Consider the following 23,738-nt stretch of genomic DNA (forward strand, 5'->3'; position numbering starts at 1 on the left):
CTTCTACTGCAGGGATGAATTTGCTGCAAGAATCAGCATTTTTTCTTTTGAAATCATCTTGATTTGGCTGCATGTCCACCCATCAAAGGTAGTAAATATTTTCAGTTGGGTCTTAGAAACCTCTGCCTTCCTCATACATCCTAACGAGTCCTATAGGACGTTGTTATTGTTCAGTCGCTAAGTTGTGTCTGACTCTTTGCCACCTCATGGACTGCAGCGTGCCTGGCTTCCCTGTCCTTCACTATCTTCCAGAGTTTGCTCAAACTTATGTCCATTGAGTCGGTGATGCCATCCATCCATCTCATCCTCTGTTGCCCCCTTCTCCTCCTGCCCTCAATCTTTCCCAGCATTTGTGGGTTAACCACTCACAAAACTGACAAATGTAACTTTAATCTTTAGTTTGTGACAGTGGCTGAGGAAATGCCCATTTCCCAGGTTTCATGACCTTCTGAGGCAGGTCCCTCCACTTCACCCTGAATCCCCCGCATCTCTGGAGTCCCTGAGCCCACCTCTACTGCACTGCACATCATATTCCCCTGATTTTGCTCTTCTGGTACCTCAGTGTTTTCCCTCCTTGGACATTTCCGCTCCTTTCTTCCAGGAGCGTATCCCTTTCCTTTCCTTTTCCTGTTCTTTTCTTTCTTTTTCTTTCCAAGTCTGACTGTCTTGCCAAGGAGCAGAGGGGTGAGAAAAGGAGGTAATACCTCTTATCTTTTTAGTGACAACTATGAGAATGAAGCTGAATGAATGCCTCAGTAAATTATTCTCCCATACTTCCATTTTCTATCTGCATTCTTTGATGCATTTTCTCAAAAGCTCCTGCTAGAAATATTTGAACAAATGATTAGGTTGTACTTACCTTCCTTTTTTATTTGTTTATTTTTGACTGCACTGGGTCTTTGTTGCTGCACGCAGGCCTTCTCTAGTTGCACTGAACGGGGGCTACTCTAGTTGTGGTGCATAGACGTCTCACTGCGGTGGCTTCTCGTGTTGCAGAGCACAGGCTCTAGGCATACAAGCTTTAGCAGTTGTGGCACATGGGCTTAGTTGCCCTGCAGCATGTGGAATTTTCCCAGGGCAGGGATGGAACTCATGTCCCCTACATTGGCAGGCAATTCTTAACCACTCGACCACTAGGAAAGTCCATGTATTTACCTTATTTTTTTATCTCCATTTTTCATAGATAATGTTTCTTGATTTATATTATCTCTTCATTACTTTTCCTTGTGTTCCCATGAAAAAGATGAATTGGCCAAAATGAGCAGGTCTGGAATTTGGATGTGTGTTGTTCTCCCACAAGTATATAAACTTTATCACACCTTTGCCCAGATCCTTTCCTAATAAGTGTAATTTATAGGTGTTTGGGGGCTTCCCTGATAGCTCAGTTGGTAAAGAATCCCCCTGCAATGCGGGAGACCCTGGTTCGATTCCTGGGTCGGGAAGATCCGCTGGTACCCACTCCAGTATTCTTGGGGCGTCCCTTGTGGTTCAGCTGGTAAAGAATCTGCCTGTAATGTGGGAGACCTGGGTTTGATCCCTGGGTTGGGAAGATCCTCTGGAGAAGGGAAAGGCTACCCACTCCAGTATTCTGGCCTGGAGAATTCCATGGACTATAAAGAGTCGGACACGACTGAGTGACTTTCACTTTTCCCTTTCATAGGTATTTTTAAATGATTAGTCTTATAGATACTTATTTTCCCTAATGTGTTCAAAAGAATGCATGTGGGACCAGTTGGACTTTTTTCAGAGGTTAACTCCAGTCATTAAATAGGTTGAGTCACTTGTGACCTTATGAGGCAAAGGTCTATAAGACCAAGGCTGCAATTCTTCCTTTATAAAAGCTCTTAAGCTGTCCCTTCTTTTCATTCCCTGTTGTCAGCACACTGGTCTGAACCCATGTGACTCTCTGGCTTAGAGGTCTCAATCTACTACTGTTGCTGCCTGTAGCAAATCCTGCCACCAGCCTATCTGGACCATGCACCTTATCTATTTTGCACACTATCCAGCCCCCCATGGCCAGCAGGTGCATTTCTGAGGCTTTCTCTGATGCTACCAGATGCCATCATAATGGCTGGGTGTCAGGCTGGGAGTTCTGGTAAACCTCGAATCCCCGCCCCTAGGAGCAGCCCTCAATCAGTGACTGCTGGGAGCTCACATATAAACACCTCGGCTCCTGCATGCCTTGGGGGGATCCCTTGGCTCTCTGTGTTCTACACTGGCTCCCAGAGTCCCTCAACAAGGTTAATGTCCAGTTACCCAGGGTGGTAAATTACCTGACAGAGAACACTTCGCTGGCTGCCTTGTTTCCTACCTCTCCCCACTAGTCCCATATCGGTATTTCCTGGCATTACCCCCCAAAATCAGTTATTTTCACTTGAATCTTCATCTCATTGTTGACTTCTGAAGGAACTCATTCTGAGATACTGCCTCTCATGTCAGCTCCCACTAAGCAGTCGTGTTATATTGAACTTTAAAAAAGTTCAGGGAGATTAAAAAACAAAAGCTTTGTTAACATCATCTCCACTCATAAATCATTGGCAACTTGCAGTAGATAAAGTACAGATGGTCTTAGTCTGTAGCTTGAGATTCTATATCCTGTGGCTTTTTTCTACTCGCTATAATCCTGTTTCCTACACCTTCCTTCCACTCAGAATGGAGCTTCTAGCCATTCCCAGGAGACACAGTGCTCGTCTGGACCCCCAAGCATCTGCCAGCACTATTCCCACTACCGAAGCATACCACCGCCACCCCCTTCCCCGCCGCATTTCAGTGTATCTAAGGCCACCAACCATTGTGACCATCGTCCTCTTTATGGGCCATTTTGCTGAACACACTACAAAACTTTGGTACTTTGCCTCTACTTCTTTATTCTGATATTTACCATATTTTTGTTTATTCCCATCCTGGCCTCCCACCTGAACTCTAAACCCCTCTTAGAGTAATGTAGCCATTTTCTGTCTTTAGGACCTGGAATGTAGCTCTACAAATAGTAGATGAGGAGACAAAATTCATTTATTAAATGTGTGACTGTGGGCAGTATATGTACATCATTTCTTGGAGCTTGTTTCTGTATTTGTGATAGATCTGTAATGTAATACTACATACAGTTTGGATGATTTGAGTGACACAATACATAGGAAAAATGCTCTCAAAACTATCAAATGGTATCTAGTTAGTCATGATTAAGTGGTTGGCAGATAGTTCCTCCTGCTGCTGCTGGAAATGGGAATGATCAAGTTACATAAGACAAGCAGCTCCCCAGAGATAAAGAATGAGTGTCAGGAAAAAACAGCAAAAAAAATACTATATCATTATGATGAGTTTTATAGAACCAGTTCATGGGCAATAAAATAGCATGATTCTATCTACTTCACATATTCATTAATCCTGCAAAAGTGTATTGTTTGGATGTCAGATCTTTTTTCTCCTTTGCTCAGAACCCTGAGACGGCACTTCTTTTTCACTCAGAATAAAACCCAAAGTCCTTAAAATGGCCTAAAAAAATCCTTTCACCGTCGGCCAACCACTCCCACCCTCCTCCTGAACTTGTTTCCTGTTGCTCTTCTCCCTGGCTGACTTCAGCCACCCACCCCTCCCCGTGTTCCTCAAAGACATAGTCGTGAGGGGTGATGACTCCTGCTCTCGGTCCTTTGCTTTCGATTTTTCCTCTGCCTGGAAGGCTCCTCTCGCAGATGTATGTTTGGAAAACTCCCAAACTCTCCAAATCTCTCCTTAGTGAGACCTACACTGACCACCCTATTTGATATTATAACCTATTTTCCTGGTCTGGTTCTCTCTTTACCCAGCTCCATTTGTTTTACTGTAGTACTTCTAACATATCTTATCACGCCCTTATTTATTGCTTGTGGTTGTTTGGTGTTTATTATCAGGAAGGCTTAGATTTGTTGACTAATAGATATCCCGAGTGCCTAGGACAGTGCCTGGGACAGAATAGCCAGTGAATGAATATAGTTGACGAATTTGTTGACTTAAGTTCTTACTGTGTGCGCCCGTAAATAAAATAGCTGTGATCCTTATACTTGTGCAGTTATAGCTTAACAGTGATACCCATCTAACTAATCTTATTGACAACCAATTATGTGCCAGGCAATGTATAAGGCCCTAGAGATACAGTGGGCTTCCTTGGTAGCTCAGATGGTAAAAAATCTGTCAGCAATGCAGGAGACCCAGGTTTGATCCCTGGGTCGGGATGATGCTCTGGAGAAGAGAATGGCAACATTCTCCAGTATTCTTGCCTGGAGAATTCCATGGACAGAGAAGCCTGGTGGGCTACAGTCCATGAGGTCACAAAGAATCGGACATGACTGAGCGACTTTCACTTTCACTAGAGATACTACAGCAAACGAAGGACAGTTTCCTTGCTCTCAGATAGCTAATTCTTGTGAAATGATGTTATAAAAATTCAGGTGTTAATGTATGTGAGATACTCGGCCACCAAATTTAAAATTCTCGATTGTTGTTTTCACCTCCCTGTCTTGTGGACAGTCCTCACGAGCACTGTCTTGCACATAGTCAACCTCAGCAATAAGGTGTCTTAAAACACTGGATTGTGTAGCTCCCAAAACCTGACTTCTACTTTCAGTGTGAAGTCGTATTTTAATTGTATAGTATAATTTACTGTCCACGGAGCTATTTTTTGAAGACCTACTGCTTTGAGTTGCTAAATACTAGATAATACATCAAAGAATATATGGCAGAAATTAATCTTGTCCCCTCCCCCCTAAATTTATTAAAGACATAACATTAGGCTTCTAAAACCCTGGTGACCATTCTGGTTCTTGTCCTGGTCTTGCCATTAAACCAGTCACATAACAGTGACAGGCAGAGAGTATACAGCTCAGGTCTTTCTTCAAGAGAGCACTTGCTGCAGGAGGTGAGAGGTGGGTTAGCCGAAGGCCTCCAAGCTCTCAAACCTTTAGCATCTACAGTGTCCAGACCAAGACCACTGGCTCTGGGGCTGCTCCAAGCCAACAACAGGACATTCCTGTCCACCTCTCTAATGGCCAGTCTTGGCTCTGGATCTTCACACCAGCCAGGCCAAAGAATCCTCAAAGCTGTTCTTGGGGACTCTTCCTGTACGATCCTTTCCACATCCCTGTCCGAGGCTCTCCCTTTTACCCCACTGCCTCTTCCCTTTAGCTTTATGGGATATTCCTTGCATAAATCTTACATTTCTAACTCTGCTGTTGTTTCCCAGAGGACTTGAAACAATGCCACTGGTACCAGGAATGGTTCCAGAAAGCTGATGAAAAGATGGGGTTTGAGACTGGATCACTCATCCCAGGCTGGCAAGGAGGGTCCCAATCCAACTGGTATGTGGGGCACAGCTAGTCCTTGGCACAGATGGTTGCTCATCTGCTAAAAAACAGTCACTGCTGATGAGCATGGGGTCATCTGGTGGAGAGGAATGCCTTTGCCAGTGCAGTGGATCAGGGATTTGAAAGTTATGGGGGGGTTCGGTGTCTACAAGGAGAGTGGACGTGGAGGATTCCCTGCAGAGTGACATTGAGAACTGGAATCAGATGGTTAAAGGCTCATGGGGGAGGCAGAGGCATCTCTGGTCACTTGCAAAGAGGCTGCTGTCTCTGGCGGGGGAAGAAGATGACGTGAAAAGCAAGCCCAAGATTTCAGGAAGTGTGCATCTCCAGAATGTTTTATGTGCTTAGCCAGGGCATCCTGTTACACAGGAGCCAAAGACCTGACTGGGACAACCTGAGACCATGAGCTGTGGAATGGGTACATGAATGGGTGCCCCCAGTTTGGCTCTGCTGACGGCCCTGAACATGCGAACTTGCAGAGGTAGCCTGCACTGCCTTGTTAAGATCCAGACTCTGCTTGAGCAGGAAGAAACCACAGAGGCCTCTCCCTACAAGACAATACCTGCTCCCCAACCCCCTGCCCTTAGGAGCAGCCCCCACTGCTTCTCCTGGCTGCCTGGCCAGTCACTTGGGTTAAACCCAGCAGAGGACATGCTGAGCCTGTTGAGTGAGGAGAGAGATTACCCCCCAGAGGACCAGCAGGAGTTGGCCAGCATACACTGTCAGGGGAGAGGCCCACCCAGGGACTGGGGTGTGAGGGGGCTGGAAGGCCAAAGAGAACAAGCGGGAAACCTTTGACTTGGACTCACTTTCTAGGAACATGGGATTTAACACTCCAGCATGGACCCCGGAAGAAGGGGGCAAACACTATGTTTTTACTCCAGTCGCAGAGCAGAGGTTAAATGCCTGAGTTACCGCAGCAGATGGTAAAATAGGATAGAAAAAGTAGATGGAAAATAGGATCAGAAACAGTTCACACTCCTTGGAATGAACAACAGTATTCATTTACAGTTTTGCACCAGGACTGTGTTAGCTCGCCCACCTTCTGTCTTAATATAGTCCAAAGAGATCTGGGCCATCTGGACATCCTGCAGAACAGCACACCAATTCATTACATTTGTGAAATAAAGACACGACTAGTACGCTCAAGACCTTGGTAAGAAATGTGTGTTCAAGAAGATGGGAAATAAATGCTGAAGAGTTTCAGGGACAGGCCACTTCAGTAAAGCTTATAGGAATCCTAAGACTAGAACTGGAAAAAAGGAGATGCACATTTTTAGGGTCAGGGACATGTCAGGGTATCCCTCCAGAGTGAAGACACACAGTTGCATCTTGGATTCCCTATTACAAAGGAGGAAGTACAGTACCTGGGGAGCCTTTTCACGTTCTGGTGGCCAACTACTCCACACCTAGGAATCCTGCTCTCCAGGTCCATGCACTGGAGGGCATGACAGACTGCCAGCTTTGAGTGGAGCCCGGGGCAGGGAGGACTGTACAGCAAGGCCAAGACATAGCAAAGGCAGCCTCCCCACTTACAGCAGAACATCTGGTAGACCCTGTGCTGTGGGATGTGTCAGTGGTGAGAAAAGATGCAGCATAGAGTTCATGGTAAGCCCAAGAAGGATCACAGTGTAGAGCCTTGGGGTTCTAGAGAAAGGCCAGATCATCTATAATGGGGAATTATAACATCTCCTAGCATGTTACTGAGGCCTGAGCGGGACAGTGCTTGACTGTAGTGTCCAATGACCGTCCTGCCACAGCTGTCCACTGGGAGGTGGGTTCTGTCTCACCTGTCATTCCATAAAGTGAAAAGGGCCCAGCAACAATCCTTTAGCACATGGAAATGGTATGTCCTGGCTTGAGCCCGAGTAAGACCAGAGGGCATGAGTCGGCTGCACAAATAGGAAGCCTCCATCTCCACATCACCCACGTGATTGCACCAGCCCTGCTTCCTCAGCTCTCTTCTGTGGCCATAGAGCAGGGTACCTTACAGATAGCTGATGGAGGAGGGAAAAGCCCCAGCAGAGTTTACAGGTGAATTGCCGAGGTTTGGGGGTGCAAACTGAAAGTAAATAGTAGCATTACAACCTCCTTCAGGTGAGAGACAGTAGAGGGGGGAATCTTCCTAATGGGCAAGAGTATACCTGGTCATCCAGGTTATGTGGAAGGAGAAATGGCCCAAGGTGAGAGCATACAGAAGTTGCTGTCATTGGCCAATGCCCCAACCAGTCAAGCACCTGGAAGGTAAAGGACAGTGGGAAACAAGGTCCAGGGTAAAGGCAGGTGGGAATGGACAGGGCAGGTGACCATTTTCACATGATAATACCCAACAAAGGGTTAGTCGCTTAGTCGTGTCCAGCTCTTTGTGACCCCATGGACTGTAGCCCACCAGGCTCCTCTGTCCATGGCATTCTCCAGGCAAGAATACTGAAGTGGGTAACCGTTCCCTTCTCCAGGGGATCTTCCCAACCCAGAGATCGAACCCAAGTCTCCTGCATTGCAGGGCAGGCAGATTCTTTCCCATCTGAGCCACAAAGGAAGCCCAGTCAAAAGACATAATAACCACTGAACAACCAACAAGACAAGCTGATTCAGCCAGTTGACATTAGTGAGCCTGCAACACTAGACACTCTAGAGCTGGCTTGGTGGGTACAGGAACATAGTGGCCACAGTGACAGAGACAGAGGCTACATGTGGGCCAAGCAGTGTGAACTTCCACTTACCAAAGCCCATCTAACTACTGATTCCTCTGAATGTAGACCTACCAGCAACAGAAACCAGTGCTGAGCCCTTGAATCGGCACTGTTTCCCAGCAGGTCACCTACTGATGAGTTGATGACATTGGGCTCCTATTACTCTGGAAGGGCCAGCTGTTTCTCCTCATAGATAGAGAGTCCTATTCCAAGTGTGGACTCGCTTTTCCTGCCCAAGAGCCTCAGCCAGGACCACTGTCCAGAAGCTAAGAAGCACCTGATCTATAGTCATGGAAAACTACACAACATAGCATCTGAATAGGGAACACACCTCACAGCAAAGGAGGTCATGTGATCCACAAGACACATCACACAGTGCTCCCCCAGGGGCAGCCATGTGACACAGCTGTGCATTGGCTTTTTAAAGGTGCAGCTGAAACACCAGCTCAGAGGCCGTAATTTACAAAAATGGGATGTTGTCCTCCAGAATGCAGAATAAATCTAAGTGAGAGATCTCTATATGGTGCTATAAGACGATGACTACATAGGCCTGGGAACTAAGGAGCAGAAGCAGGAATGGCCCCACTTGCCATCATTCTAAATGGTCCTCTGGGGCAATTTGTGCTTTCTGTTCCTACAGCTCTGGGCTCTGCAAAGGAGACACATTCTTGGCAGAGGATAGAGCAAAAGTTCCACTGAGCTGTGGATGCTTCCTGGATGTTTTGGACTCACTGTGTCCAGGACCAACAGTGAGAAGAGGAACTCTTTCTCAACCATGTTGGCAGGAGTGATGAACTCATATCAGCAGGAAGAGGTAAGGCTGCTTTTCTACATCGGGGATGTGTGGGATCACTGTAGAGCCCAGGTGGTCCACTCCAGCGCCTCTCAGTACTTCTTAGCCCCCATGGTCACTGAAAAAGGATCTCTGTAGTATTCTTCACCTTACAAGGGTATGATTACTAGAGTCTCAGAACATTCAATCAAAAGATCTTTTTACCACACCTTTCTCCTGTCCATCAGTCCCTTCAGATCAGGATTTGATCAGTATTATGGCCTGAGGCTTCTGACTTAATCCTATTCTCTCTCTCCTTGTCTTTCACAGGCTTCCCACCCCCAATACATGTCTTGGCCTTCTAATTCTTCTCGGCATCTGCTGGAAAGTTCAAAGTGATATAACAGGTTTAGGTTATTGGTTAATCTTTTCTCCATCTTAAAATGAGGAGGAAAACTGAGTAGGTATATAGAGCTAGACATCATTGTTAAGTCCTGACTTAACATTTCTATAGTTTTTTAAAAGTAAAATGGGAGAAATAGTTAGAAAGTGATTCATTTATTAATGAGCTTGCTCAGAAATCAAGGAAATCACAAGTCAAAACTAGTCACTAGTTTGCAAAGGAAATACCTTTCATAAAGCCTGAAAACAAAAGTTCAGCAAAAAGTTAAACCAAAAACATGTTCGTTGTTCCCATCCTTGCTAAAACCTGGCGCTGGTACCTGTTGCTTGAGGAGTTTTGTTCTATGATAGTGCAGTGTTAAGTATGACTCATGGCTTTAAGTGATACTAACTAATCTTTGATATGATCTTGCATTAAAAGTGGTATTTTATACTACAATCAGATACACTTTCATCTTATTGATCTGATTTTTCTGTGGCTCTTAAGAGTATCACCAAACAAAGTATAATTAGGACAAGGTCAATTTTATGTTTGGTGGTGCTGGTGGTTTGGTCACTAAGTCATGTCCAATTCTTGCGACCCCATGGAGTGTAGCCCACCAGGCTCTTCCGTCCATCGGATTTCTCAGGCAAGAATACTGGAGTGGGTTGCCGTTCCCTTCTTCAGGGGATCTTCCCAACCCAGGGGTTGAATCTGGGTCTCCTGAATTGCATGTGGTCTCCTGCATTGCAGGTGGATTCTTTACCAACTGGGCCACCATCTTATTGATCTGATTTTTCTGTGGCTCTTAAGAATGTCATCAAAGAAAGTAAAATTAGTACAAGATCAGTTTTATGTCTACTACACAGTAACTGGAAATTCGGAATGCACAATTAATGTTTTTATTTGTGTACTTTTTAGCAAATGTGTGGTATTGAAAGACATAATCCACTCTACTCAGAAGCAGTTCTTTTTTACTAAAGGAAAATGTGTTGGCAACTGCTCCGTTTCCATGGATTTATGATTCTAATAGGTCCTGAAAATAAAACCCAGTCATTGCCAAAGTCCCACTTACATTTTACATCAATAACATGCCCTTTTCCCTGCTTATGCATTGGGAAACACAAAAAGAACATCATTAGTTAAAAATCCATTAGTTAAAACTTTAAAGAACTGATTTGGAGGGAGGGGAGATGTGTGGGAGCTGACACCAAACACTTTATTTTTATGAAAAAGAGGAAAACTGCATAAAATAGTGACAAATTGGAAAAAAAAAAAGCGAACTTTTTCCAGAATACATTTGAAAGCATATAGTTCAAATTTAAACCATTTTCAGTAAGATGTTAACTCACTGCAGGAGACCTCAAGCAACAAGAGAGATACAGTTGTATCTAAGACATTCTACTTAGAGAAACAAGTGCACTTTACATTTAATTCTCTAATTCTGGTGACCACAAAAACAGGAACCAGAAGGTAACAGGGTTTAATCCTCATTTAACTGGAAAATAAAATCAAATCACCAACTTGAACTCCATTCCCTAAATAAGCAACTCATTTTTAGCCACATCTTAGTGTGATCTGGGGGAACGTTCTAAATTCTCAGTGCCCAGGTCCCACTTCAGACTAATTAAATCAGAATTACTGTTGTTGGGTTTGTTTTTTTTTTAACCCACAGGTGATTCTGATGTGTGGCCAAGATTGAGATCCACTACCTTAGATACCACAATAATTTTAAGTTTTAGCTTACTAGTTCGAGTTATTTTAAGTTTTAAACCAGATTAAATAACAAATCTCTGCTGCTGGATGAAAGGGTATTTGCCAAGTTACCTGTAATTTTACTACAGTACTGGAAAAAGAATCCAAATGCTTGGTTAACAGTATGTCTGATGGTCTTCCAGTCCCAGGGGCAGCCGTGTGACTGAGGTCTAGGCATTTAAATAGATAGGAAACACTGCCAGTCTTCTCCCTCTGGGATGAAAGGATAGAGCCCTATTGGGAGGAAAAAAGTGGATTTCATCTTTTCTCCATTCTCCTAGCCCTGAACTCTGATATAAATCTGGAAACTGAGAAGTACGTGCTGCAGTCAGGAAATAATAGAGAAATAAGTCAGACAGAAAAGGTGTGATCTCACTTATATGTGGAATCTCAAAAACCTGAACTCATAAAAACAGAACAGACTGATGGCTGTCAGAGGTTGAGAGGGAAGGGGGGGCATGGAGCATAGGGGAAATGGACAGGTATTAGATATTTGAAGAATTAACTTGGTTAACTGTAAAATTATAGAAAACTTTTGTTGTTGTCCTGTGAAACCATAAAATACTTCCAACTGACTCCAAACAAATCAAACATTCAAGTCAATCTTACTGTGAAATTTTTGACAGTGCATAGATTTGATAAATAAAATCATTAATAATAATCTAGGACATAGGTATGCAACTTTTGTTTCCTCCCTGGTGAGAAGACAGATGAACAGAGTTTAATGTATTGGGTTAGCCAGAAAGTTTGTTTGGGGTTTTTCAGTAAGATCGGATAGAAAACCTCGAATGAACTTTTTGGCCAACCCAATACACTTGAAAGCTACATGGATGTGTCTGAGAGGATGTGGGATGATGCAAACTGTGGTGTTGAAAATATAAATATATCTCTTTCAGGTAGGGTGTATACATGAAGATTTTATCATTATTATTGGCTAGTACATAACCATTCTATTTGCCTAATAGGTGCTGCGATGGACCTTCTGCCGTTCTTGTTCTGTATTCTCTCCTCTTGAATTTCACTGGAGGATTTGTGAATTAGAGATAGTAGTCCATAGTCAGTCATGTTGAGTTTGGAGTCAGACTGACTGGATCAAAACTACTGAATGTTTCCCCTTTCTACAAAACTTGAGGGGAAAGACCTACTTAACTGTTCTTATGAGACTTAACAGAGCTTATCAAAACATAATACTTAAGGCACACAGAAGTACTTAGCAACTGTCTATGTGCTGAATAGTGCTATAGGTGTTTGGGAAGTTATGATGGTCCCTGTCCTCAAGAAGCAAAGTCTAGTCAAATACCAGTCTCAAGCCTGATGCCTTAAGACGTGGGAAACATTGATTTGGAAGACAGTAAAATCTGATGCTTGACACCCCTGGGATCAAGTTCTATTCCTCAACTTTCCCAGTGGTCCTCCAAACGATATATCAGTGTACCATCCCGCAGAACCTATGATAGAGACTGCTTTTGGGAACAGGATCTTTGCAGATGTAATTAAGTAAGGACCTCCAAATGAGAGCATCCTTGATTATCCTGATGAGCCCTAAATCCAAAGATAAGTGTCTTTATAATATATGGAAGAGAGGAAGACATAGAAGAGAAAGACATGTGAAGACAGAGACAGAGACTGCAGTCATGCAGTCCAAGCCAAGGAATGCCTGGAACCACTAGAAGCTGGAAGGGGCAAAGAATGCTACCCTAGAAACTTCAGAGGGCGCACAACCTCGCTACTAGCATGATTTCAGAACTGTTAGAGAATAAATTCTGTTGTTTGACCAGAGCAAGTTTTCGGTGTTTCTTCATCTGTAAGATCGGGGGATAACACCCTAACTAGTCTGATTTCCTAAAGCTGTAAGTTGGGTAACTACCGTCAGAGGAACTCGCAGAGGTTTAAAATGGCAAGCATTTCTTGAGCGCTTGTTCAAATCATTTATTGTGCTAGGCGCTTTCCATTTATGACTTAGCCATCTGTAATTTATTGATCAGGTAACCAAGGCTCAGAGAAACTGAGTGATTTGCCCAAAGCCATCCAGCTAAGAAACAGAAACGAGATCGCAATCCTAGCCGACTACCGAGATGTCCCTTTAATGCTCCCTGCTACCCTGATGGTGGGAAAGAGTGAAGGCAAAAGGAGAAGGGGACGACAGAGGATGAGATGCTTAGATAGCATCACCAACTCAACAAATTCCAGGAGATCGCGGAGGACAGAGGAGCCTGGCGTGCTTCAGTTCATGGTATCACAAAGAGTCAGACACGACTCAGCGGCAGAAGAACAAGAAGCCCGGCCAACCAAACTTCCACTTCCACAATCGGTCAGCATTTTCTAGAAGCCGCCCGCTCTGCGGCCGGGAAGGGAAAGGGTTAATTACGTCACTTTGAGTAGCCACCGTTACGTCATTGACCTACGGATACTTTCTAGGGCCAAAAGTCTCCCGTGGCGCCGCACTCGCGCCTCTAGATGACGTATGACTAGACGCGGACCAGTAGAAATGCCGAATTTCCGTTTTTCCGGCTACTCCCAGCCCCTTAACTCCAGCTCGGCTGAGAAAGAAGGGAAAAGGCTAGGGGGCGGAGCCAGGCGAGGAAGCGGAAGCCGTCGCGGCGAAGCCGGAATCCGCGCCTGCCAGGGCCACACGTGTGCGGTGAGTGAGGGGCGCTCCGCGGCTGTTTCGGGAGGGCTTCTCTCCTTGCCCGGTGCTGGAGTCGGAGGGTTTCTGAGGTAGTTTTCACCCCTGTCACTTGCTGGGCGACTCTCTGTGGCCGTCTCTGTTGTGGGAGTTTGGGGATTGACGGGAGCCTGGGGACAAGGGCGGGTGTACAACTCTTCTCCCTACCACGCTGCCTAGCGAGTACTGGGTTAGCTTTTATTACCTTCAGCCTCTAAAATCCGGGTCCGGACTAGTTCGCTTTCAGCCTTTCTGTTGTATGTTTGACACTCACTGACTGTGCCCGGTCAGGGCCAGGTGCCCAGTTTGCAGTCTGAATGTACAGTTGAAAGTTGTTGGCGCTAGGAAGAAACGAACTAGGTGCCGAGATAGAGGATAGGGGAGTCTAAAGAAGTGATCTTTAAGCCGAGACGCAGAGCGTGGCTAGAGGCATCCGTGAAATCTGGAGGCCCAGGGAAAACTACGTTCAGCAGAGGCAGTGACTTGAGCTGAGTCCCTGAGGTGGGAGCTGTAGAAAGGGGACCAAGGTAATGAGCTAGAAGTTAGGCATATGGGGGAGAGTGAGTGGAGGTTCTGTAAACTTTGAAAGCCATGGTGGGAGTTTTAATTTTCTCTACAACGGAAGAATATTCCTGTTTGTAGAACACAGGAAAGGCTTATAAACAAGGGAGAAACACAATAGGCCCGGGTTCTTTTTGGAAAAAGTATAATAATTTGGAGTATTATTGATTATATAGTTGGACTATTGATGCTTTGCGTTAGGGCCGTCGTTGTGGAGATCGAAGTTGAAGGGTTAGAGGTGTTTTTTAAGATTGGAGAAGACTTACTGAAGGGTTGAATGTAGCAGAGGAGGAAGAGCAAACTATCACAGGTAAATCTTGGGTTTTTTGCTTGAGCAGTGGAATGGATGGTGGGCCACTGATGAAATGGGCAAAAATAGGTGAGGATGTTATTGTTGGGGGTAGTTTGCAGTGATTATATGGTTAAAGAATTCAGTATTTCGGTTCTATTAAGTGGAAGGTGCCTGTTAGACACTTAAAAGTTTCAGGCAAGCAGATGGATACACAAGTCTGTAGCTCAAGGAGATATTCCTGATGGAGAAGTACATGGGATTCCAGCATAGAAAGCCATAGGATTGCATGAGATCACCAGAGAGTAGCATGAAGAGAAAGGAATGCTGGCATTCAGAAGTTGGCTATTGAAAGGTCAGTACTGTCAAAGTGCTGTGCTGAGCCTGCTGAGAGGAGGAAAGATCACTCAGGATCAGTCACGTGTCCTTCTGTGTCTGGGAAATCTTTATTGTTTTCTTTCAGGGTTCTCTCAGCTCTGACTCTCTGAACACTTTCTGTGTACTTTGGTTATAATGCTTAATTATGCCATGTTTTGATTTTCTCCTTTTCTGTCTCTATTACAGCACACTGATTTTGTTGTTGTTGTTGTTGTTTGTATATGTATATTTAGAAACCCATTACCTTTCTAGCACAGAGTTTATGGGTATTCAATGCATTTCAAGTTTGAAGTGTTAAGTTACAAGCTCATCAGAATGTGCCATAGGGATGAGAAGAATCATTTGAGAAAGAAGGAAGGCATATGGAGGAAAAATGGTTAGAAATTGTCATTTAGGCTGGATTTGAAGGATGGGTACTAATAAAGAATAGCTTTAAATTTTGGCTTCTGAGAAAGAATACTGAGGGAATCAAGTTTTCTTCAGTGTGGTATTGTGATGTGGGTGAGTTAGGACCAAGTTTTACCAGGGCTTCCCTGGTGGCTCAGCTGGTAACAAATCCTCCTACAATGTGGGAGACCTGGGTTCAATCCCTGGGTTGAAAAAATCCCCTGGAGGAGGGCATGGCAACCCACTCCATTATTCTTGCCTGGAGAATCCCCATGGACAGAGGAGCCTGGTGGGCTACAGTCTGTCAGGTCCCAAAGAGTCAGACCCAACTGAGCGACTAAGCGTAGTACACAGACTGAGTTTGAAATTTTTCCTGTAAGCAGTGGGAAACTTTTGAAGGTGCTGGAGCAGAGAAGTAACATGGAATAGGTGTAATAATGAAAGATTAATCAGGCAGCAGGGAGTGGATCATAGCAAATTGAATCTAACGGCAGAAAACAATCTGAACAAGAGGTAAAGCATCTGAATGGAGTAATGGAAGTGAAAAAGAGGAGGTGATTCCAAGACACTGGAATGTGATGGTTGGATGTTATGGTACAGGGTGTACAAGCAAATGCATTTTGCTAAGTGAAAGAAGCAAGACCGCAAAGGCTGTATACTGTCTGATTCCATTTATATGACATTTTTGAAAAGTAACAAAGCTAGAGGGTAGGAAAAAAGATCAGGTGTTGCCAGGAGAGCCAGAAGAGGATGATTGCAAAGGGGCTCCACAGGGAACCTCTAGGAGTTGTCGGACAGTTCTGTAAGGTGCTGTGGTGGAGGATACATGACTGTGGGTTTGTCAAAATCAGCACTGTACACCAAAAAGAATGATCTTGACCCTAGGTGGATGAAAAGAAAGTCAACTGACATGCCTGGAAATGGAATGCAGACCTAAGCAAAATGAATCTAACTAGTACAGATGTATAAAATGACCTCACTAGAACTTCCCTAAGAGTCCAGTGGTTAAGACTCCAAGCTTCCAATGCAGAGAATGCTGAGTTCGAAGTACCAAGATCCCACATGCTGTGCATCGCGGGTACCATCCCCAACACCCCCCACCACCAGTGACCTCACTGAAGGAGTGAAGGGAAAAGATTTGACCTAACTAACTTTGAAAAGCAGTCTTTTGAATGGATACTGTTCGAGAAATGACAAACTGTAAATAAACATATTGCTGTTGATAAATTTTTTTTATTACCAACCATAACCCTGTGGCACATGTTTAGAGTTCAAGACATTAGTGTGAAATTAACAGATACAGAAATACAGGTTTCTTTGTACACAAAAGGCTAATGTACATACATATATTACCTAGCCTTGCCTGGTCAAAAGACCAAGAAGCAGTGACACCACAGTGACAAGCATACCTAGCACTCAGATCTCAATAAGAGGGATCAGGGTTCCTTGGAGAATGACTGACTTTAGGACTTGTGCAGGGATAAGAAAAGGTAAACTTGGGAAAAGTGCCAGAAATTAAAGACATGCTAAGAAGAAAAAAGGATGGACCATGGTGAAAGGACACAGAAACTTAGAGATGTCAAAACTGGAATAATTTTAGCAATAAAATAAAGATACTATGAGTCCATAACCTAAGTAATAAAATGTCTGTGAGATGATACTAATGTAAATAAATGATTGAGTAAATGGAGAGAAGGAATAACGTTTATCTACAGAAGAATTCAAAATAATAAAGGTAAAAATAAGTAGGAAAATAGTCACCATTAAAACACCAAATAATTGCTGCAGGCAAGATCCAGTGGAGAGTGTTAAAAAAAATCAGTGGAAGATACAGGATATTTGCATGCTCTCAAAATATATCATCCAAAATATGTATTAATTACTGGGGAGATTTTGCTGTATTGATTCAAATTCTTTAATACTCCCCACTCTAGGAAGTGGAGCTTAATTCCCCTCCTCTTCAGCTTGAGCTGAATTTAGTAACTTGCTTTTAATAAACGGAGTATAGAAAGGGAAACAGTAACATTACAATGGAGACACCTGGCAAACCCTACCCTTAACCAAGTGATCAAGGTTACTAACACTAGTCATGTCGATATCATGTTTCTCCTAGTGTAATGGGTTGAGAAGGGCACTTCTCTACGGTATTCTTCCTTCAAATCTGTAATATCAGTAGATTCAAGGGAAAATGTCAGACCCACTCCCAGTGTGGGATATTCATTCTGCATAGTGCCAGTCTTGGTCATGAGAAACAAGTGAGAACTGATAAACTGTCACAGATTAGTGGAAATTAAAAGAAAACTCAAATTTAATGCAAGGTATGGGCTTCCCAGGTGACTCAGTGGTAAACAATCTACCTGCCAAGCAGGAAACTAAAGTTCAATCCCTGGGTCGGGAAGATCCCCTGGAGAAGGAAATGCAACCCACTCCAGTATTCTTGCCTGGAAAATCCCATGGGCAGAGGAACCTAGCGGGCCCCTGTCTATGGGGTCAAAAGAGAGACAAGTTAGCGATTGAACAACAATAACAAATTCTGGAATATTAATAGAAAAAGGACATTAGTGGAAAAACTATCAAAACCTAAATTCAGCATTATATTAAGGTTGTTTCTTAGTTTGGATTAATGCATCATGGTAAGTTGTTAACATTAGGGGAAACAGGGATATGCTGGAACTTTCTGTGTATCTTTCCCAACTCTTCTCTAAAACTAAACATATCAAAATAGAAAGTTCATGCATAGAGGAGCTGAGGGATGCAGACGTGGTTATGAAAGCTTCAGCCAAGTGGCTGGGACCCTGCAGTTACAAATGACCCAAGGAAACAGTAATTCAGAGGCCATTCATTTTCCAGAGTGTTCTTTGGGACCCTGCTGGTCCCTTGTGATGTTCCAGGAAAAAGTGGTTCAACCTGCTTGGAAAGTCCTGCTTACTTTAGCTTGTGCTTGGTGATTAATGGCTTAAATTAGCAAATCAAAAGAATCTAAGAATCTGATTTTCCTTAAAGAAGCCTCATTAATCATTTTAATTTAAGTGTTTCCCAAATGCCTTTCACTCCAGAACCCTTTTTTCTTGTACCTATTAATATTTTGAGAAATGTGTTGTTCTTCAATGGACAGTTCTTGTCTAGAAATATCTAGAGTTGTCAGGGATCCCCAACATCTACTCTAGAGGGTCAGCTTTAGATATTTTGAAATGAGTTGAACATGCAACTTTGGAAGGTACAGAATTAGACAAATAACACATAGTAACTTTTGTTCTTGATACATTCTGCTTTCAGGAGCCTTGGGCCCCTGAAGGGTTATCTGTTATTTGCCCTGTGCACAGTGGGGTCTCAATCCAGAAATAACCTGCTAGCCAGGTTCTTTTAAAATGAAATATTCCGTATGTCAACAGGAGGTCTTTGAAAATTATTCATTGCCTCTAAGAGAATAACAAACATTTGAAGTTGTTTTTTGTTTTAGCTACATTGGGTTCCATAGGAAACTTTTAGATAATCTTTTGTATTATTTCATTAAATTTGAATGTGATTAAGTGTAATGTTTGTTCCTGGCTGGGGAAATGGTAATATTGTCAGTTTCTTGTCACAAAAATCCTCCCACTGTTGTAAGAAATGCAAGCACTGACAATTTGTAGTATGCTTAATGTAAATAATGATTTGTTTGTAACCTTTACTGTCACTATAATGTTGCCTCCAAAACACACTCACTAGGATGTGTGTGTGTTCTTAGTTTCTGTATTGGTGTCTAATTTTACTTTTTCAATCTTAGAAATAGTGAATGTGTAGTTCCTGGACTCCTCATGGACACAGATAATTTGTCCTGCATCTCTGGTCAAGAAGTAAATGGGGCATTGACGACTAAGGATTGCATGAGAGCAATTTAGTGATCGTTTCTGGATTTTATTTTTGTTTTCCAGAGTTGCTATAATGGAAGTCAAAGGGAAAAAAAGATTAACAGGTAAAGGTACAAAGATGTCACAAGAAAAAAACAAATTTCATAAAAACAATGGTAAGATACTCAAAACATGCTTCCCATGTGGCTGTTTTGTCTCTTGGAGGGAGGGTTTGGTGGGATGAGAGGGGATGCAGCAGATTCCAATCTATTCGTGGGTTAGAGTTAGGATTAAAATAGTGGACAAAGTGTCACTGTGTATGAGTGATTAATATGTTTACTGGAAAGCCAAATCTTCAGGATTTCTAATTGTGATGTCTTTAGTATTCCATCAGGTGTCAGTATTGCAAAATAGAAAAGTCAAGAATTGTATCAATGACTAATTTCCTAAGCAGTCTTTATGTTTTTTTCTTGCAGCTAGAAATTTTGAGATATAAACATTTTGAATTTGTCTATATGATGTACTTTCTAGGTTCTAAATGTTCATTTTATTCTTAGACTTCTGTTATGTTGTTAACTCTCAAAATGCACACACACATGAAGACATAAATAATATCTCATCTTGTGATGTGTGCTTAAAACAGAAATACACCTAACTGACAGTAGTGGGTTATCTCTAGAATTATGAGTAGTTTTAACTATCTATTTCTATACTTTCTAGGTTTTCTATAATGAACCTATGTTATAATTTTATAATCAGAGGAAGTTTTTATATTTTGTTGTAATTTTTTAAGTCCTTCTGTGCTCCCTTTTGAGAGAAGGACAAAGTATGTTTCACCAAAAAATGTGTAATTTTCTGTAATGAATACAGCCCAGTGGATAAAAGATCAGGCCCAGGATCATTGAACTAATAATTATTTATTATTTTCACTAGATTCAGGTTCTTCAAAGACTTTCCCCAAAAAAGTTGTTAAGGAAGGTGGACCTAAAATCACATCTAAGAACTTTGAGAAAACTGCCACAAAACCTGGGAAAAAAGGTGTGAAGCAGTTCAAGAATAAGCAGCAAGGGGATAAAATACCAAAGAACAAATTCCAGCAGGCAAATAAATTCAACCAGAAGAGGAAATTCCAGCCAGACAATAAAAGTGATGGTAAGCACTGATTTCTTCAGCGTGGTTTTTGCAGAAGCCTTGCCCTGCCTGATGCGAAGAGCTGACTCATTTGAAAAGACCCTGATGCTGGGAAAGATTGAAAGCAGGAGGAGAAGGGGACGACAGAGGATGAGATTATTGGATGGCATCACCGACTCGATGGACATGAGTTTGGGTAGGCTCCGGGAGTTGGTGATGGACAGGGAGGCCTGGCGTGCTGCAGTTCATGGGGTCGCAAAGAGTCAGACACGACTGATCGGCTGAACTGAACTGAACTGCCCTTGCCTGAATCGTTGTGCGAATCGTTGTGCGCAGGGACTCTTGAAGTCTCTTAGAGACCTCCTGTTCTTGTTCTGTGACAGGCAGTATCTCAGGTAGAGATGGGAAGGTGGTAGATGGGATTAAATAAACTACAGAAAGCATCTTCTCCATTTTCCAGGGTTACTACTGGTGTCTTTATTTTTACTTTCCAGAGTTGCTATTAGTGTCTTATTTATTTTTATAAAATTGTCCTCTAGTGCTTAGAATTCCTAGGCCCTTGCTAAATTCCCCTTGCCGTGGAGTTAGGCTAAGTTGTAATGGGCTTTATACATTGGAATCTCAATGAAGCGTTCCTTTCTGTAGGCTAACATTAATAAACTCATTCATTCAGCAAATAAATACTTGAGTTTTCTGCACACTGTCATCAAGAGACAGTGAAAAGCAATTAATAACCAGTGAGGGTACAAGCCCCAGGTAATCAGCATGGAAGCCAGCCTTAAATAACCAGCGTCCTGGTGAATGAGAAACATGTAGATACTGCTCTCACAGAGCTCAGGCCATTCTAAGAGTATCAGCATATCTTATGGCTCAGACCTGGTAAACCGTTCCAGAGAAGGTGTATAATACACGTGATGGATTTGACTTGAACTGGTGCAGGCTAGGTTGCTAACTGATGAGAAGTGCTGACCAGGCTCTTCTTTGTCTATTGAAACAAACTACTACTCTCTTCATCATGATGATGTTCAAGGGGTGGTGTCTAACTCAGAGCGTTGCTGTCTGTTGTACAACCTGCCCTTGCTGTGAGTCTCGCTGACCTACAGGTGCCTTCTGTGCAGCGTCAGGAGACTTTCTGCTGTCTTTCATTCCCTTTTTCTCCAACACTGCCCTTTTCCTGCCAACTGAGACCACTGCCAAGGGGCCTTCTTAGTCCAGTCCTTTAGCCCTGGTCCTTGCTCTCTGCTCTGCCTTGGGTTGCTCACTGGAGGGACAGCAGCTTTAAGACAGAGACGTAGGGAGAAAGGAAAGGAGGGAAATTTTCATTATTTCTCATGAGGCCTGAAGGATTTTTTCATGGTCTAGCCCTTTTCTCTTTTCCCCTTTTCTTCCAGTTTCTATTGCCTATCTGCTCTTACCTTGCTTCTCTCATAGATCCTAATTCTTCCTTTCCACACTGTTATTCTTTTTTTTTTTTTTTTAATTTTCTTATTTTTTGGCTGTTCTAGGTCTTTGTTGTGATGCGCGGGCTTCTCTTGTTGCAGCCCACGTTCTAGAGAGCATGAGCTATCCAGTTACAACTCACAGGCTTAGTTGCCCAACAGCACATGGGATTCCCTGGCCAGGGATCGAACCCACGTCCCTTCATCGGAAGGAGGATTCTTAACCACTGGACCACCAGGGACGTCCCTACACTGGCATTCTTGATGCCTGCATTTTAAGTGCACACACATTCTCATCTTATTAAAGAGTGGCCCTCATTCCTTTTGCTATAGGAGATAAGTTCCCTGCATCTCAAAGTGGAACTCTTGATTTTCTCATTTTAATACCAGCAACTGAGGGGGGACTGGATACTAGTCATTCCCAAAATTGGTTATATCTACTGCAGCCCAACATGGCATATGTCAAGGGTGTCCAAATATTTTTACAATTAAATGAACTGTGGATCGGTCTGTATAGTACATGATGTCCTAATATTAATAGTAAATATGCCTCTGTTGCCTGTAATCCTCTGTTATTAGATTGAGACTAAGTGAGCAGTAAGGGGAGTAAAATACATTGTAGTATATGATATGCCATTAAAAATTACATTCTTGAGGAATATTTAGTTTCATGGAGGAATACTTAGAGTATAATAATGTTTAAGTAAAGACATCAAGGAAATTAATATAAAATATGTGTGGGGGGAAAAGACAAAGGAAATGAAATTTTAGTCTCTAGGTTTTAAGATTATAGGAGAATTTTGGTTTTTGAATATATTTTCTAATCAGAGAAGGGGCAATATCTAGAAGTAACTAATTCTCCTAAGGATTCTTTGCAGGGTACTCATGTAAATAATACCCATCTTATTAAGTTGTTCTTTGGCCTCATTGGGATTTTTTTTTTTAATTCAATTAATAAGTTGCTTAGATTGTGAATACGATAATCAGTAGAAAGATACTTTTATAGCATGACCCTAATTGTAGAGAACTTAGAAATTTTTGCTGTGCATTATCATGAGTAAGAGACAGAAGAAAATAAAGTTTCAGAGCCATATCTGGGTTTACATCCTGTCTCTGCCACTTAGGAGTTACGTGACCTGGGATAGGGAGCTTATCTGCCCAGTATCTTTCTTTCACTGACTTGAGAAGGAATAATAACAGTATTCACCTCACAGAGCTGTTGTAAAAATTACTTAATACGTAACAGTACTCAGAATAGTGAATTTGTGACTATTGTTTTTCCTATGTTAACTTGGACTAATTTCTGTTTTCATTGAGAACTGACTATACCTAACTTCCAATGATCTTTATGTTCTAAAGTAAAATTTTATTTTTACAATGGAAAAAGATGCTTAAAAATTTTTAATTGCTTTTATAATCCTTTTAGTTTCCTTTTTTTCTTTTTTTTTCTTAATAGGTGTCCTGTTCAGAATCAATTTGTTGAATGAATGAACAGTTGGTGTCAAACAAATTTAAAATGTGTAAACTGCTTGGAAAATGAAATAAAGTTTAAGTTGATAGGGAATGATTTTCCCCCTTCTGGTTCCCACAATGAGTATTGATCTTGACCAAATTTGCTCTGTGTTTATTGCACTAGAATATTAAGTGTAATTGAAAATAATTTCTGTAATGACTAGAGTCAGCAGCCAAGAAACCCAAATGGGATGAGTTCAAAAAAAAGAAGAAAGAACTGAAGCAGAGCAGGCAACTCAGTGATAAAACCAACTATGACATTGTCGTTCGGGCAAAGCAGATCTGGGAGATCTTAAGAAGGTAATGCTAGCTAATGACGTCTTTATTGAGCCCTTGGAGATGATGGAGGAGTAACAGTGTACTTTGTAAATAGTGAGATGTCCTAAAATAAATGACATAGCACTTAGGTTATTTAGGGAGTTTTCATAACACTCCAGGAGAGGCATCGCTGTCTGGATGTGTGCCCTTTACAGAAATGCGTGGAATCATTAGGATGACATCAAGATCTGCTTAGGAAACTGTATAAGAGTTAACATGGATTTGATGTCCTTCCTGAGAAATTTCTGAGAAAATGGAGGACAGTTCTTTTTGGCTAGGTTTTGAAA

General features: G+C 42.5%; 1 protein-coding gene across 14 annotated transcripts in view; it reads left to right on the plus strand.

Moving 5' to 3' along the window:
- Positions 1-13,535: 13,535 nt before the first annotated feature.
- The window catches only part of PUM3 (pumilio RNA binding family member 3), a 42,291-nt gene continuing 32,088 nt past the window's right edge, over positions 13,536-23,738 (plus strand). For 2 of the 14 annotated variants that reach the window (XM_081502494.1, XM_081502502.1), the window contains exons 1-4: positions 13,536-13,659; positions 19,136-19,227; positions 19,985-20,203; positions 23,298-23,433. In XM_081502494.1, coding sequence (XP_081358620.1) covers positions 19,146-19,227; positions 19,985-20,203; positions 23,298-23,433 — 437 coding nt within the window. In that variant the 5' untranslated portion in view covers positions 13,536-13,659; positions 19,136-19,145. Of the gene's footprint in view, positions 13,660-19,135; positions 19,228-19,984; positions 20,379-23,297; positions 23,434-23,738 lie in introns of all 14 variants that reach the window. The other 12 variants (XM_081502512.1, XM_081502522.1, XM_081502574.1 and 9 more) reach the window with 7 other exon arrangements.

This window comes from Giraffa tippelskirchi, chromosome 1 (assembly GCF_054371585.1).
Source record: "Giraffa tippelskirchi isolate mGirTip1 chromosome 1, T2T-mGirTip1v1.2.pri, whole genome shotgun sequence".
Classification (NCBI taxonomy): domain Eukaryota; kingdom Metazoa; phylum Chordata; class Mammalia; order Artiodactyla; family Giraffidae; genus Giraffa; species Giraffa tippelskirchi.